The sequence below is a fragment of the Panicum virgatum genome, chromosome 9K (genome assembly GCF_016808335.1).
Source record: "Panicum virgatum strain AP13 chromosome 9K, P.virgatum_v5, whole genome shotgun sequence".
NCBI lineage: Eukaryota > Viridiplantae > Streptophyta > Magnoliopsida > Poales > Poaceae > Panicum > Panicum virgatum.
This window is the reverse complement of record NC_053144.1, coordinates 61,483,725-61,499,787: the sequence shown is the minus strand read 5'-3', so window position 1 is coordinate 61,499,787 and position 16,063 is coordinate 61,483,725. Positions and strand designations below refer to the sequence as shown.

At 48.3% G+C, this 16,063-nt stretch overlaps 1 protein-coding gene across 1 annotated transcript; it reads right to left on the bottom strand.

Annotated features, from left to right (window-relative positions):
• Positions 1–10,368: 10,368 nt before the first annotated feature.
• On the bottom strand, positions 10,369–14,357 carry LOC120646723 (protein indeterminate-domain 16-like). Its single transcript, XM_039923161.1, has 3 exons — positions 13,829–14,357; positions 13,171–13,636; positions 10,369–11,255 (listed from the first exon to the last, which is right to left on the bottom strand). Exons 1-3 carry the CDS (start codon positions 14,007–14,009, stop codon positions 10,577–10,579), a joined length of 1,326 nt encoding a protein of 441 aa, XP_039779095.1. The 5' UTR covers positions 14,010–14,357; the 3' UTR covers positions 10,369–10,576.
• Between the last annotated feature and the right edge of the window lie 1,706 nt (positions 14,358–16,063).

Genomic DNA, 16,063 nt, shown 5'->3' with positions numbered 1-16,063 from the left:
CTCCGTCGTCTGCAAAGCCTTAACCAACGTCTGAGAGTCAGACTCCAGAACAATTTTTTGCATTCCCTGGGTTGCTGCTGCTTGGAGCGCTGCAACACAGGCGTGGGCCTCCGCGCATAACGCGTCTGTCACCACTGCCAACTTCCCTGCACCTGCCATCACCGCAGCACACTGATCATCGCGGACGACAAAACCCCAGGCTCCCGACGCCTCCTTCTCCCAAAACGCAGCATCAACATTAATCTTCCAAACATCAGGCAGTGGTGGAACCCATCTCTGATCATTTGACCTTACAAACATCGCACTTCTGCCAGCTTCTTCTTGCTGAACATGTTGAGTTAACGACCGAGCTTTAAAAATGACTTCATCAGTGCTTCTCAACCCCTCACCTGCATTTGATTTATTGCGGGCATTCCACCATGACCACAAAAGCCCAACGATTAACCGTATCTTCTCATCTGGCATCTTCAGGATATGTTCAGTCACATTATGAGAGGATGACAGACTGCTCAGAGCCAGCCGATCACCTTCCAAGATTAGAGCCCTCTAGCAATACTTCACCTGTTTGCACTTGAAAAAACAGTGCCCCCCGTCTTCATCCAATCTCCAACAAACAGGGCATCTAGTATCAATATCCATCCCACGCCTATAGATATTCTTGCGAAGTGGTAAGCTGTTGTGTGTAAACCTCCACAGAAAATGTTTTACCTTTGGCGGGCAATTTAATTTCCATATCTTTTTTTCCAAATGTAGCTAGCTTCTTAATCTCGGACAGGGCTCGAGCTGCTCTCCTTGCTAGTGACCGACAGCCCTCCTTTGGTCATCAGCCAGAACATGGTAGTTAGACTTGACAGAGAAAATGCCCTTCTTGTCATAGTGCCAGGCGAGCAGATCATCCATGCCTGCCTTGATCGGAATGCCCAGAATTCGCCCCCAATCTTCCTCCCAAAACACCTCCTCTATCAGCTGTCGATCCCAGTTACCAGTGATTGGGTCTATCAATTCTGAAACTCGTGTTAACAGAGTCTGACCTCTTGGTGTGATCGGCCTCCTTGTAACACCATCCGGGATCCATGGGTCCAGCCAAATATTAATCTGTGTTCCGTCGCCTACTCGCCAAATAAGACCCTTTTTAAGAGCTTGCACACCACGAATTATGCTGCGCCATGAATATGAGATGCCAGGCCCCTCCTTCACCTTTAACAAATCACCATCCGGGAAGTATTTTGCCCGGAGAACACGAGCACACAGAGAGTCCGGGTTTGATAGTATTCTCCAACCCTGCCTGGCGAGCATGGCTAAATTAAATAGATGCAGGTTCCGGAATCCCAAGCCACCATCTTCTTTTTGAGTACACGGTGTCTCCTTGGAAAGCCAATGCATCTTATGCTCATTACTCTGCTGAGCCCACCAGAATCGGCAAATCATTCTGCTAATGTCATCACACAAATTCTTTGTAAGATCAAAACAGGACATAGCATAGCTAGGAATTGCTTGGGCTACTGCTTTAATAAAGATCTCCTTTCCTGCCTTGGAGAGTAATTTTTCTTTCCATCCTTGCACCCGTTTCCAAACCCTGTCCTTCAGGTAAGCAAAAGTCTTCTCTTTTGATTTCCCCATATATACTGGTAGGCCCAAGTATTTATCATTTCGTGCTTCAACTCTAATATCCAGAGCAGTCATCATTTGCTCCTTATCAACAGTCTTTGCATTTTGACTGAACATAATCGAGGACTTATCTTTATTTATCGTTTGCCTCGAGCAATTCTCATACAATGAAAGTATATCTTGCAGATGATTTGCACTCCGCACATCATTCTTCAGGAGTAGCAATGAGTCATCAGCAAACAAAAGGTGGTTAATGCTCGGTGCATCTTGGCACACTTTCACTCCTTCTAATTCTCCCCGTCTTTCTGCAGCAAGGAGTAAGCACGAGAAAGCCTCTGCACACAACAAAAATAAATATGGGGAAAGGGGATCCCCCTGTCGCAAACCACGCTGCGGCGCAATCTCATCAGTGAGCTGGCCATTCACTTTAATACGATATGTCACTGTGGTCACGCATTTCATAATAGTATCAACCCATCGTTCATGAAAACCAAGCTTGATCATCATCTTCTCAAGGAAGGACCACTCCACGCGATCATAAGCTTTGCTCATATCCAGTTTGACAGCAGCATAGCTTTGTTTTCCACTTCTTTTTGTCTGCATATAGTGTGTCATTTCATAGGCAAGTAGAACATTGTCCGTAATCATACGCCCAGGGACAAAGGCACTCTGATTCAATGCAATAATCTCTGGTAGAATAAACTTTAGACGATTTGACAGTACCTTGGATGCGATCTTGTATACAACATTGCATAAACTGATTGGGCGGAGGTCCTTCAATCGCTCAAGATTTGAGACCTTTGGGATCAGCACCACCACAGTTTCATTCCAGCCCTTTTGTATCTCTCCTCCCTGCAACAATTTCTTTACCTCACGTGTTACATCAGCACCAACCCAGTATTGCTTGAAAAAAAGGGCCGGCATGCCATCCATGCCCGGCGCCTTAAGGTCCCCCATGCTGTCCAGGGCCGCTTTGATCTCATCATCAGTGAACTCCTTCATCAGAATCTGGTTCATCAGAGGAGTGACTCTAGGTTCAACTTGGGACAATAATTCATCATATCGGTTCCCAGCACAACTGCAAAATAAATCTTTATAAAAGTTAGTTATAAGGTTGTGGATCTCCTGCTCATCCTCCACAATTCCCCCATCATCCCTCACAAGTTTTTTGATTCTATTTCTTCTCCTTCTCTCCGATGCAAAAGCATGATAGAACTTTGTGTTTCGATCCCCATTTTTCAGCCAATGGGTTTGCGCTCTCTGGCGCCAATACAACTCCTTTCGGGCCTCTAACTTCTCCAATTTGTACTTCAGAATTTCCTCTCGAGCAATATTCCTCCTATTTATCTCCAGCTTTCTGCACGCCTCCAGATTCTTTTTTGCAAGTTTTATATTCTTTTCCAAGTCAACACTACCCGCCCAACAGATCTTCTCCCACTTCTCGAACAGCCTCAACAACACTACCCGCCCGCACACCCATCGTCAGGTTCCAAGCATTTTCCACAATAGTTTTGCAATGCTCCTCCTGTATCCAACCTGCCTCGAACCGGAAAGCTTTCCCACCTGGCCGCACATTGCTTCGCATCTCCTCATTCACCTCCACAATAATAGGACGATGATCCGAGTGTCACGGATCGCCATTGATCACCCTAAAATTTGAGAACCTGCTGCACCAAGCATCATCCGCCACTGCCCGATCCAGACGCTCCCTAATATAATTGTCGCTGTTGTGACAATTATTCCGCCAGGTAAAGGGGTCCCTGACGAAACCTAAATCCATGAGAGAACAATCATCAAGAGCTTCCCTAAACCGGTCCATACAACCTTGTGCTTTTGGCTGACCACCTTCCTTTTCACAGCCAAGCAGAATTTCATTGAAGTCCCCCACACACAGCCACGGCCGTCGACGAGAAGCATTTAGAGTCCGTAACGCCTTCCAAGACAGATCCTTTTGGTCGGATTTTGGTTCACCGTAGAACCCTGTAAACCGCCAAATGAAGCCATCCAGTTCCACCACATCAGTATCAATATAGAAACGAGAAATTCCTCGCAGCTGGAGGTTTATTTCCTTTCTCCAAAAGATCGCAAGACCACCACTCTTCCCCTTGCAATCTTTTACCACCAGATTCGTTAACCCAAGCTTCCATCTTAAACCTTCAATCCTCCTCTCATCTATTTTGGTCTCGGAAAAGAAAAGAATATCTGGATCCTCCTCCTTCCGAAGATTTAGAAGGCTGCGAATTGCCAGGGAGTTTCCCAACCCCCCGGCAATTCCATGCTATGAGCTTCATTTTTTCCCGCAGGACTGCTCCGGCAGCCCCGCTTTCATCGAAATACTTTGTGAACCGACCTCCTTCATCTTTTCTGGAAATAGCAAACAAAGGGGCAAAGAACACAACAAGCAGACACTCACATAGACAAAGTGGTTGCTTTCTTTTATTTCACAGTAAACTTTCACAAGTACAGGAAGGAGAAAAAGATCAGGTGGGTAGAAACAAATTGCGACAAAGACATCCATGCAAAGACCCAAAGCAAGGAGACAGTCACTTCTGAAGCTGACTCTCGACCCACAGAAAAGAGTAGAGTTCTCGTACTGCCCGCAGTCTGACCAGAGAACTATCCCGGGATTTAGCGTCCAGACCATCTAGACAAAAAATTGAACTACCAATGGCCATCCCTCGCCATGGCAGTTCACCACGAAGGGATTCATGGTTCCTGCCGGGCGCTCTCAGTAGCGCCCGGCAGTTTGCCGGTAGCCCCAAGACCGGTCGCTACCTCTTCACCATCTGTATCCTTGCCGCAAACCTTCCTAATACCCCCTTCATTCTCATCTTTATTACCTGCAGCAGATTCAAAGGTTTGTTTGCCTTCCTTCTTTTTTCCCAGAACTTCATTTTGGCCATCAGTAACTGAGTTTGGCTGCTGGGCAGTCTTCTTTGCTGCAGGTTCCATTCCTGTCTCCACCCCCTTATTATCTTCCTGGGATCGCACCATCCCAGCCCCCTGTGCCAAAATGGTATTTTGAATTACATTATCTTTGGGAGAACCACTCTGATCACTCATATTCTCCCTTGCCTTGCGTTTCCAGCCTTTTTTACTCTTCTTGTCAGACAAATCTTGTGTTGCTTGTTTGTCTTCTTCCAAATTCTTCTCTTTGTCATTAGGACTTATCTGTTTATTGTTGCTTGAGTACTTTGCTGCAAGATCTTGTTCATGGTTGTCTTCAACTGATAGACGGGCCACTTCATCCACCACCTGCTCAACTGAATTTGCTGGCGTCGGTGTACGCCAAAGCTGTAAGGGTGTATCTTGTGATGACGACGTTTGCCCCATGGCATCTGGCAAGAACCAGCTTTGAGGAAACTCCAAATGAGCCGGGAGCACACGAAGATTCAGGTTGAACTCAATTTTCCGCTCCGTCTTGGACATATCACATTTTGCTTCCATATGCCCTATGAATCCACAGAAAAGGCAGAAATTTGGCAGTCTTTCGTACCTGATCTGAACAGCCACCTCCTCTTCTGTGATCTCGTCAGCTAGTAGGATTTCCTTGCATAGGGCCCTATACAAAAGATGTTGCACCCTAACCCTTACAAACTTATCACTGATAAAACCCCAAGCAACATCATCAACTCTCCTAGCTTTCCCTATACATTCTCCTAAATCAAAGGCCAACTTCTTAGTCAGAAGATAGAAAGGTATATTCCTAAACTGCACCCACATTGGCGCATGAGTGAACAGAGCAGACGAAGGATCAGCACCCTCTTCAAGTTTCTCCACCAAGAAAGCATCCCCTTTGTAGTTCCACGGTCCATCCAAGATTGAATGCCTCCAGTCACCTTCCACTGAAAAGACAAGAAGAAACTTCCTGCCCCCCTCTGACTCCAGTGAGCTTACTTCCAAAATCCCACGAATTTTCCATACCTTTCTCATGTGGTCGGTCAGCTGCTTGGAGGCATCTGAACCGTTTCCTCTCTCTGGATCATGATTCATGAGTACTACTGCTTGTGATGATCGAATCCTCAGAAGCGTTGTGGTGACTTGGGCCGACGCAGTCGTGGGCCGAGCCTAAAGCCGCTTCTTTGGTTGCCTAGCCACGTGGCCGGGCCTAGCGAGCTGAGCTGACGGTCGGGCCGACGGCAGCGCTTGAATTCCGAACAGAGGAAAGTAGCTCCGGCCCTCCGGGTTGGGTTCTAGAGCAACCCCTGCAGGGTCTCTATTTGGGTGACTAAACCTATATTTTAGTCATTTTACTCAAATTTTCATCTCCAGCAGGGTTTCTATTTGGGTGACTAAAATGAGAGGGTGACTAAATTTCCTCTCACACTCCCTCAATTTGATAACCCTCTACTTAGGCTACCAAAAGTAAGGCCCACCATTTTTAGTCTATTTAGTCGGTGCTGCTGGAGTAGAGACTACATTTTGAGTGACTAAACTTAAAAAATGGATGACTAAAATGAGTTTTAGTCACTCAAATTTAGTCACTCCACTGGAGTTGCTCTAATCCTTTTATAAATGTCACAATGGCTTTATTCGTGATGTTCTTATCTATCATTTGAAAAAATTATAATTCTTCTACTCTACTGGACGGAATTTTAAGAATTAGATTTTGACTAACAAAAACTACGAAGCCATAGTTTTTCCATAAAAAAACTTTCTAATTTAAGCTCCACATTTCTAGATAATCTGGTATTTCAACGGTAGTTTTTTTTTTTTTTTGACGCCGTGCCAATGCCAACCGGCCGCCGAGAGAATCAACCGTCCTAGCTTGGGGTCGGCAGGCAACAGGCCTGCCCGATGCTTGCAGGACCAGGTGTCTGTACGTGCTGCAGACTTGCAATGCTTGCTTACGTTGGCACTAGGACCAAAACAGCAGCATCAAAATCTGAGAAAACAAAAGCAAGTTCGGGAGGGCATCATTGCGCCATCACAGCTTTTATGAAAAACTGGTGCCATATCGCCGAGCATCAACCAAGCTTGTGTACTCTATCTAGGTGTTTGGTAGGGCGGTGTCTAGGGAATTTTTGCTTTTGTAGCTTGGTCAAACAGCACCGTCAATCTTATCAGAGCAACATCATTTTTCCTGGATTAGTACTAGTACGAAAAAGAGCTCACTGCTCCGGTTCACAATGCTGCCGTTTTGTTTTGGAGAAGAGAAAAAAAAAAGATTTACTATACGTGCAAAATTTTGAACTGACCGTGCTGGGAAAAGCCTGAGGGCGGACGTCCCCAGGCGAGAGAGCATATTCTCTGCAGTGAAAAGGGTCACGGCTAGTGGTTTTTAACAGTGCGTTTTGGCTCCGGGTGAAATGGATTGCTCTGGCACTGAATGGCGTACTCGTGCGGTAAAAAGCTGTGCACGTGAAGAAGGCAGGCCAGGGGTAAAGGCGTTTTTTGGTTCCTTTTGCAAAAGACCGGCCATCCTTATTTATGCGTTCCTGCTGTTGCAATGCCCACCACTTTTGCAGGGACGCACGCACTGATGCCATGCCAAGCCGATGAGTAGTAGTAGGCAGTAGCAACCCGGTCCGGTACCACATCGGAGGCCCACGTATTCATCGAGTTTTTTTTTCTCTCCACATATTTCTCATGTTTTTTTCAACTTATATTTTCATTAACATAGAACTTTAATTCCCTTCAGAAAACATAGTACTTTAATTTTCACAAAGTTTGGATGATTCTATGAGATCTGCAATAAAGCCAGGCATGCCATTTCATCTAACAAAAGTTTAGATTGGTATTCCCTGTAAATCATGCATTACTGAGCCTTTCCTTTATCAAGAATTAATTAGTGCTCGTGTCACCATGATCCTGAGCATACAGAGGGCGGATTAGGCAATAGCCAATAGTTTTGTTTTTTTTTGACCAACGGTGGTTTAGGGAGGCACGCGGTAAAATATGGATAGGGGCGGTGGAAGCTTGAGGGAAGATCGTCGAAACCCTTTTTTGATGGTCACAAATTCGCGTGCAATCTCATACTAGCCCCTCACAAGAAAGTAGGAATAATAACAGCGAACTTATGGGATATCGACGTGCATGCATTGTCACACCCGGTTTTAAGGACAAAACCGAATGCATAGCTATATGTATGCCAGGATCAAGTTTCATACATATAGAGACATTATAAGTGAATAATCAGTAACAGTATCACGAAAAAGAGAAATAAAACAAATAAAAGACTATCAGAGTTATACAGCTTATCCTGGAAACGAAGGCTTCAAACTTCACAGGCAATCGACTGGGGGTTGCGTACGCCTAGAACTCAGCAACATCTTCAAAAGACTTCACCACAACTTTCTCCTTCTGAGCAGCAGTAAGCAAGGGTGAGTACACTTATGGTTGGTACTCAGCAAGGCCACAAGAAATAACCAGAAAGTGATTTAAATCCATCTTTAAGTTTATTAATCATGTGAGGGTCTAAGCCGCTCGTGACCGTGAGCACGGCTAACCGGTTAGTTTTAACTCTGCAGAGGTTGTACACTTTCACCACAATTCGCGTAAAAGTTCCGAAGAACTTTGAACCCAACCACGCATATGTGCTGATCAGGCACAATACCACACTTCCGAGGTGTGATTGCATAGGGACGCTACGAGGACCTTTACAAAGAATCCCTATATGTATGTGTTGGTCCCTGCCGTGCGGTCCCTCAGAAGAAGCAGCTTCCTTCACCCGCTCCACAACACAAACTCATAACCACCAAGCGGAACAACCCCAACACAACATATAGTTCATCTAATTACTTAGCCAAGACCAGAGCCCATTAGTATTGTGGTTGTACGGTTTTCTTGGGTGGTTCTCCATGTTCCAATTAAATCATAGTACTCTTGTAAATAAAGCATAGATAGAAGTATGGTTAGGGTCACTTGCCTTTCTCCAACGAAAAGCTACTCTTACTGCTCTTCAGCTTTTGCTCACTTGCAATTCTTGATCTTCAATTTTCAAATAGCAATTCTTTTACTCGGAACAATCTTTGGGCAAACATACAAAACAAACAACAAGTACAGCTAAGAACAATACACCAAAACAAAGAAAGACTTTAAAAGAACATACTAAAGGATAGGGCTCGTTGCTACGATTACGGGAACTCAAGAAATGCGAAAAACGGAGCTAAAACGGCGATTCTATGGGTTAAACGATGAGTTAAGGATTTAGTCGCGATTAGCCAAAAGGGTTAAGGACTAATGGAAAAGATTTGTAAGACACAACAAAGTGTGCTCACAGAGGATAAAAAGGTTATAAAGCTATTGCACACGTTACAAGGATCACGTGAGCGCAAGAATTGCTGAAAACGGAGTTGAAACGTGAAAGATATGGCTAAAACAAGGTTCTAGGGGTTTATTTGTGAAGAAACAGGGCTTCCAGGGGCTATTTCTGAAGAAACCAGGGGCCTAAACATAATTAAACCTAAATTTTAGGGGCTAGCATGCAAAACTACACTTCCTGGACGGCGGGTTCTATTTCCTAAAGATCAGGGGTTTAAAACATAAAACAAAGGGCTGTTTTGTAAATACTTTTCAACTGCATAGGACGGCGGGTTGATTTTCTAAAATCCTAGGGGCTCTTTTGCAAAATGTACAAGGGTTGACCGGTATGTTTGGATTGACTCGGGCTAGATTGGATCTCGTCCGTTGGATCTTGATCTGACGGCGCGCAGTAGGTCGGGGCGGCTCGGGCGTCGGCTCGCGGCTCGGCTGGCGGGATGGCTCGGCTGCAGACAGACATATGGCTCGTCGAGCGGAACGGCGGCTCGACTCAACGCTGGGCGGAGCCGGCGACGACGTGCGACGGCGAGCGGCGGCGGGGGTCGCCGGAGTTGCTAAAATCGGCACTCCGGGCACGGGTTCGAGCGCGGTATGGCCTGGGAGTGAGAGCAAGAGACGGGGAACTCATCTTGGGGTTCGGTGGTCAAGGGGAAGGCCGGACCGGGGCATGCGGCGTCGAGGAGCGGAACAGTGGTGACGGCGAGCTCAAGCGAGCGGAACTGAGGGAGAGAGGAGGGGAAAAACGGCTGGAGACGTTGCTCACCACGACGCGGAGCTCCGGGGTTGCGTGTCCGACGAGGATAGGCGACGGAACGGCGGATCGGCGGCGCGACGCGGAGCTCCGAGAAGCTCCAACTATGGCGCGGCGGCGGCTAGGGTTTGAGCGAGGGAAAAGGCGGCGCGCGTCAGAGGGGGGGGGGGTCTAAGGGAGGTCGCGGCGCTTATATAGGGGCGGGGACCGAGCCTTGGCGTGCGGGCCAAGAAGGAAGGAGCGGCGCGGGGCGTGCGGCGGCCGGACTCCTTGAGTCCGCGTCGCTCACGCGAGGGAGACGGCCCCGACAGGCGGGGCCCGCGTGTCGGCGGCGCATGAGAAGGGGGCGCGGCTGGGCTGGCACGCGAAACGGGCCGGGGCAACGTGGGCCGCGTGCGGAAGGAGAAAAAGGAGCGGACTGGGCCGGGCTGGCGGTTTGGGCTGAAAACGAGTTTTTCCTATTTTTCCTTTTTGCAAACGGTTCAAACAAATTCAAGTTGAATTCAAATTCGAAGAATTCAAATTCAAATTGAACCACAACATTAAAACAATGCAAGGGTAGCATGAGTGCACAACAAACAAAACACCTTCATTTAATTTTATAAAAACAACCAATTATCATTTATTTTTACTAAATTCCCTGTGAAGAAAAGTAAATGTTGACAAAATTTTAAAATTATGAGAAAACATTGATTTATTTTTTTAATTTTAATCACATTCTGAAATTCAAAAATTTCAGGGTATGACATGCATGCATCCCGAAACTTTTACCCAGGCCAAAGTAAAGTTGTATAGCACCCTAAAAACCAACGGGGTGCTCGGCTGCATGCAGTTCAATTCTGAGCATCATCGCCAAGCTGTCTCCATGGCCAGACGACACGATCGACAAGGCCTACAAATTCAGCTACGTACACAAACTCGCCCCGTGCTGTGCACGCCATGTATGGCGATGATCTACATGCCTGCCCCTACACCTCCTCCCCTCATGGGGTCGCAGGCCACCGCCGGGCCGCCGTGGCCGTGTCCGTGGCCCTCGCCGACGGCGGCGGCCATGGACATGGCGACGAGCGACGACCGCTGGCGGCACGCGTGGCAGGTGACCTGCGCGAGCAGGCGCGCGGCGTGGTCCCGCAGCGCGCACGCCTTCTCGAGGTCGGCCCGCGCCCGCTGCCGCGCGCGGCGGGCCTCCTCCAGCGCGCGCTCCGCCGCCGCGGCCTCCGCGCGCGCCCGCTCCCGCGCCGCGTCCGCCGCGGCCTTCTCCTCCACCGCGCGCCTCAGCTCCTCGGCGTCCTCCTCGTTGGAGGCCGCGGCGGTGACGGTTGGGCCGATGGAGAGCTGCAGCTTCGTCGCCGCCGCGTGGGGTTCAGCTTGGGACGACACGGTAGTAGTTGCGGCGGCGGTAATGGTGGACGACGACAGAGCCGTCGTTGCGGTGACCGGCGGCGCCGCCGTGGACGACGCCGGGAGGAGCTGGAGCTCCGGCGGCTGCGGCGCCGCCACCGCCGGCGGATGCGGGCGCGGCACCGCCAGACGGATGGCCGGGAGCGCGGACGACGGCACGGGCGGCGCCACCACCTCGCCGCGCATCCGGCTGGAGTTGCACGCGTCCTGGTGCTCGATGAAGCTCTCCACCCTGCAGCAAACACACACGCATCCATCCACCATCATCATCACTAACCACCCCGCTAACCACGTACATAACCCGCAGCGCAGACGCTAATTAATCGATAGCCCCCCTGTACGTCGCCATCGCGAGCAGGGATCGCCGCCGCATGTGCTCGAGATGGCAAAGCCCCTTTGCCCCTCACGACTGGCACGACCGCGCGCCGGCCGAGAGCAACGCGTCGATCGACGACGGCTACTAGCGACACACAGCACGTCCCGATCCGGATCGATCGGTCGACAGCAATCTAATAGCAAGCTTCATCCGCGGCAGCATAATTGGCTCCGGATCGACGCGTCACCTTCAGTTCAGGGGACCGACACAACAGCTGCGACACATGCCTAGCTAGGCGCGCTCCGTGCATTGCTATTATTCATCGGTTGATACTTGATACGTGCCATACACACCAAGTGCTCGGGCAAAAAGAAACAAATGATCAACGCACGTAATCCAATTCCAAGGACCACCAGTAACACACATGCTTAAGTGGATAATGTAGCTAGGCATTAGCTGATTGGGAAAACACATGGAAGGATGCAGCAAGGAGAGAGATCGATGGTAGATGGAGACACGGACACCATGCATCTATCCTAGTCTAGATCGAGAAAGGAAGCGTGCATGTCCGGGCCGGGCGGCATATCTGTGCGGTGGTGAGTGACAAGGGAGTGTGGCTGCCGTGCCAATTATTAAAGGGGCTAGGCCATGCCGGGGCATTGTTGCTTGGGTGGGTTGGGGGGGGGGGGGGGGGGGGGTGAAGGCGGGGGGAGCACATGGGGGCAGGCGCATCGGCCGCGGTGGTGGTAGTGCGTGTGTGGCTGCGGCTGGAGGGGCGCCTGTACTTCGGCGGATCAGGCCAGGGGGGGTCCGAGGAATGGAGCACCTTGTCTCTACCTAGAGAGACCCTGACCCCCTGCTGTGACGACCACTAGCTAGCTGCTCCATCTGGTGATCCGGTCAGCCCCCAAACCGATCACAAGCTCACATGCATGTGTAAGTATTCACCTGATCTCTGATCATGGTCACGTACAGCAGTTTCTGCTCCTAGCTAGGCTAGCTAGTACATGCATACACATGCCAAGTTTGCTAGCTACTGCAAGCAAATATATTGGTTTTTTTTACTGTTGTTCGCACAAGCAAGTAGCAACAGTGATTACTTGCTTATTGGTTAAAGAAAACCGAGCGAGTAGCATATAAAAGTGAACATATAAATGCCAGATTCTGTGAAGGAATCTCCACGAGCAGCGCAGCGGTGGGGGGAGCCAAGACAGTTTATGGTCGATGCGCCATCGCTGTCGCCCGTCGCGTTGGAACTTTCGGTCCTACCGCAACCCGCCACCGGAACGATCACATCCCGGTGCGCCGTGCCACCCTCGATCCGCTTCTGCTTTCTTTTTTTTCTCTTTTTTTCTTCGCAAAAAGATGGTGCCTTTTTTTCAGTGGATATTTAGATACTATGGAACCCACCCCATCCTCATCAAGCTAAGCTACTACTCCTACTACTTGCTAGCTAGCAGCAGGCAGCTCTCCGTCCACCGATAGATTGATAGATACCATCACCAGATCACCGGCCACCATGCATGCAGCGCCAAATGCAAGCAAAGCGAAGGCATAGTGGCTAGCCCCACCTGCCTGTGTCCGTACGAACGATTACCAGCTGATATTGTATCGCCCGGTGGTCAGCTTGCTAATAAGCACCGGATCGAACCCCAATTAATTGGTGTCGGCCGGCTTTCCCAGGCAAGCAAGCACTCAGCAGGTCCTACTTGCGAGCCGGCAGGAACACCATAGCTTTTGTCTCATCTCCATGCGCGGCTACTATACGTAGAGGAGAAGAGGAAGAAGCAGGGATCGGATCGGAGGGCGGCGTGTAGTGTACAGTACGTACCGCGAGAAGACGCGGCCGCAGTCGCAGGAGTGGCCGCGGGTGCCGCAGGTCTTGAGGTGGGCCTTGTAGTCGGACTGGACGGCGTAGCCCTTGGCGCAGCGGGCGCACACCCACTGCCGCCGCCCGCCGTGCTTGCGCCGGAAGTGCTTCTTGATGCCCACCAGGTCTCCCAGCGCGTGGGCGGGGTCGTGGTGGAGGCAGCTCGGCTCGGGGCACACGAACACGCGCTTACGCGGCGCGCCGCCGCCGCCGGCAGCAGCAGCGCCGCCGCTGGCACCGCCACCGCCGCCGTCCTCGCCGCCGCCCGGCGGCGCCCGCTTCACGAGCCGCCACGGCACCTTGTGCCGCCGCCGGTGCATCTGCAGGTTCTGCTCCCGCTGGAAGCCCTGCCCGCAGATCTCGCACACGTACCGGTCCGACTCCAGCAGCGTCCGCGGCGACAGCGCCACCACCTCCGCATCGGGGTCTGCATCATGCACATCCATCTCGATCATCAGCCATGCATATGCATCTTTTTACAAAAAGTTTGCAAACTGCGTAGTCGTCCAAGCACGGTGCACGCATTATATATTGAAAACTAGCAAACTGCAGATATTATATGATGATGATGATCCATGGCATGCAAAAGATCGATCGACGACGACGATCTCGATCGTACCCGGTGTGCCGGGCGGGCGCCGCTTGCGCTTGGCGGGGGACGGCTGCTGGTCGGTGAGGCAGGAGGAGGGGGGTTGAGGCGCCGCCGCCGCCGCCGCCAGCTGCCGGGACGCCGACGGGGACGACGAGGAGGTGGACGAGGAGGCCAACATTTGGTGGTGGCTCTTGACCAGTAGTGCCATAAGCGTTAGGGAGTTGCTTCTTTTTAAGGACCAGGGCTAGCCAGCAGCTGATGAATGCCCTCGCCAAGCAAGCTAAGGCAGGCACCTAGCACTTGGGGCTTGGCTCCTTTCCCTCTTCTCTTTTTGCTCCTTAGTGGGATAGAGGTGCCAAGGGAAGCTTTATGGGGTGGAAAGCTCAGCAAGGTGCATATATCGTTGTGTTTGTGTGGAAAGGCTTTGGGGGCATAGGGGGATCATATATAGCTCTCTACCTTAGGGAGGAGGAAGAGAGAGAGGGTGAATGGTGGTGAAAGAGAGAAAGAAAGGGCTTTGTCTATATCTCTTTGCTTTTGCGCCTGCATCGGTGTGTGGGTGTGCCCCCCTTTTTTGAAGGGGGAATGTGTCTCTTATACTCATTGGATGGGCAGCTTTTATCAAACCTTTGTTTGTTTGTTTTAAATCAGGGCTTCTTTATTAAGACCATATCGATGGGATCATGAGACGACTGTTCTCCCCAATCTCGTCACACCTATTGATTATGGTGGTTAGCTCAATCTGCACATATCCCTTGCTTGCATGCATGTGTCCGTGATAACTGCTCCGGCCGTCTACTAGAAGAGAACATGTTGCTCCTCTTTCCAATTTCTCTTTTTTTTTTCTTGGCCAGACATGAGTTAGGCAGTGAGATGGAAACTTTAGTTCATACTGCCAACAAACGGAGCCTCCACGTTCGCTCTCAAGGTCTAAAAATTCCCACAATAATCGGAGAAAAATAAAAAATACCCACCACTGCCATTACGATAAAAAATAGTCTAAAATACCCCTACGCCTAATTAAAAATCACCCACCAATGCCATTATGAAAAAATAAATATAAAATACTATTTAGCTATATATCAGTTACAAATATATACTATTAATAAAACTAAAGCTAACAGCAATCAATCAAAATAAAATGAAAATAAGAATAATTATCTGCATAATATTATTAAAGCTCAACAAATCAAATTGTTATTATAGGTAGATCATAGCTGAATTGTTTTAATCAACAATAAGACATAATTTACGATAATGAACAGGATGATGTATGGTAAAAAAAATAGTATAACATTTAAGTAAGGATACAACGACATGCGAATTTTTGAATTTTTAATATATCAGTTACAAATATATACTATTAATAAAACTAAAGCTAACAACAATCAATCAAAATGAAATGAAAATAAGAATAATTATCTGCATAATATTATTAAAGCTCAACAAATCAAATTATTATTATAGGTAGATCATAGTTGAATTATTTTAATCAACAATAAGACATAATTTACGATAATGAAGAGGATGATGTATGGTAAAAAAATAGTATAACCTTTAAGTAAGGATATAACGACATGTAAATTTTTGAATTTTCAATACTAGCCGCGCAAATGCGCGGGCTATACGGAGCCTCCACGTTCGCTCACAAGGCCTAGAAATTCCCACGTTAATCGGAGAAAAATAGAAAAACAAAAATTACCCACCACTGCTATTACGATAAAAATTAGCCTAAAATACCCCTGTGCCTAATTAAAAATCACCCACCAATGTCATTATGAAAAATTAAATATAAAATACCATTTAGCTATGTATCAGTTACAAATATATACTATTAATAAAAACTAAAGCTAACAATAATCAATCAAAATAAAATAAAAAAATAAGAATAAGAATAATTATCTGCATAATATCATTAAATTAAAGCTCAACAAATCAAATTGTTATTATAGGTAGATCATAGTTGAATTGTTTTAATCAACAATAAAACATAATTTACGATAATGAACATGATGATGTATGGTAAAAAAATAGTATAACCTTTAAGTAAGGATACAACGACATGCAAATATTTGAATTTTCAATACTAGCCGCACAAATGCGCGGGCTATACGCCTAGTTACATACAAATACTAAAAGGTTGTGATTGAAATATAAACACAAAATACTAGTAGGAAAAAACGAGTGCACTGTGCACGCACCCTTTGGTTGGTTGCCTTGACCAAATGATCGAGAGGTAATTATTTCGCCTGTCTCTCATAT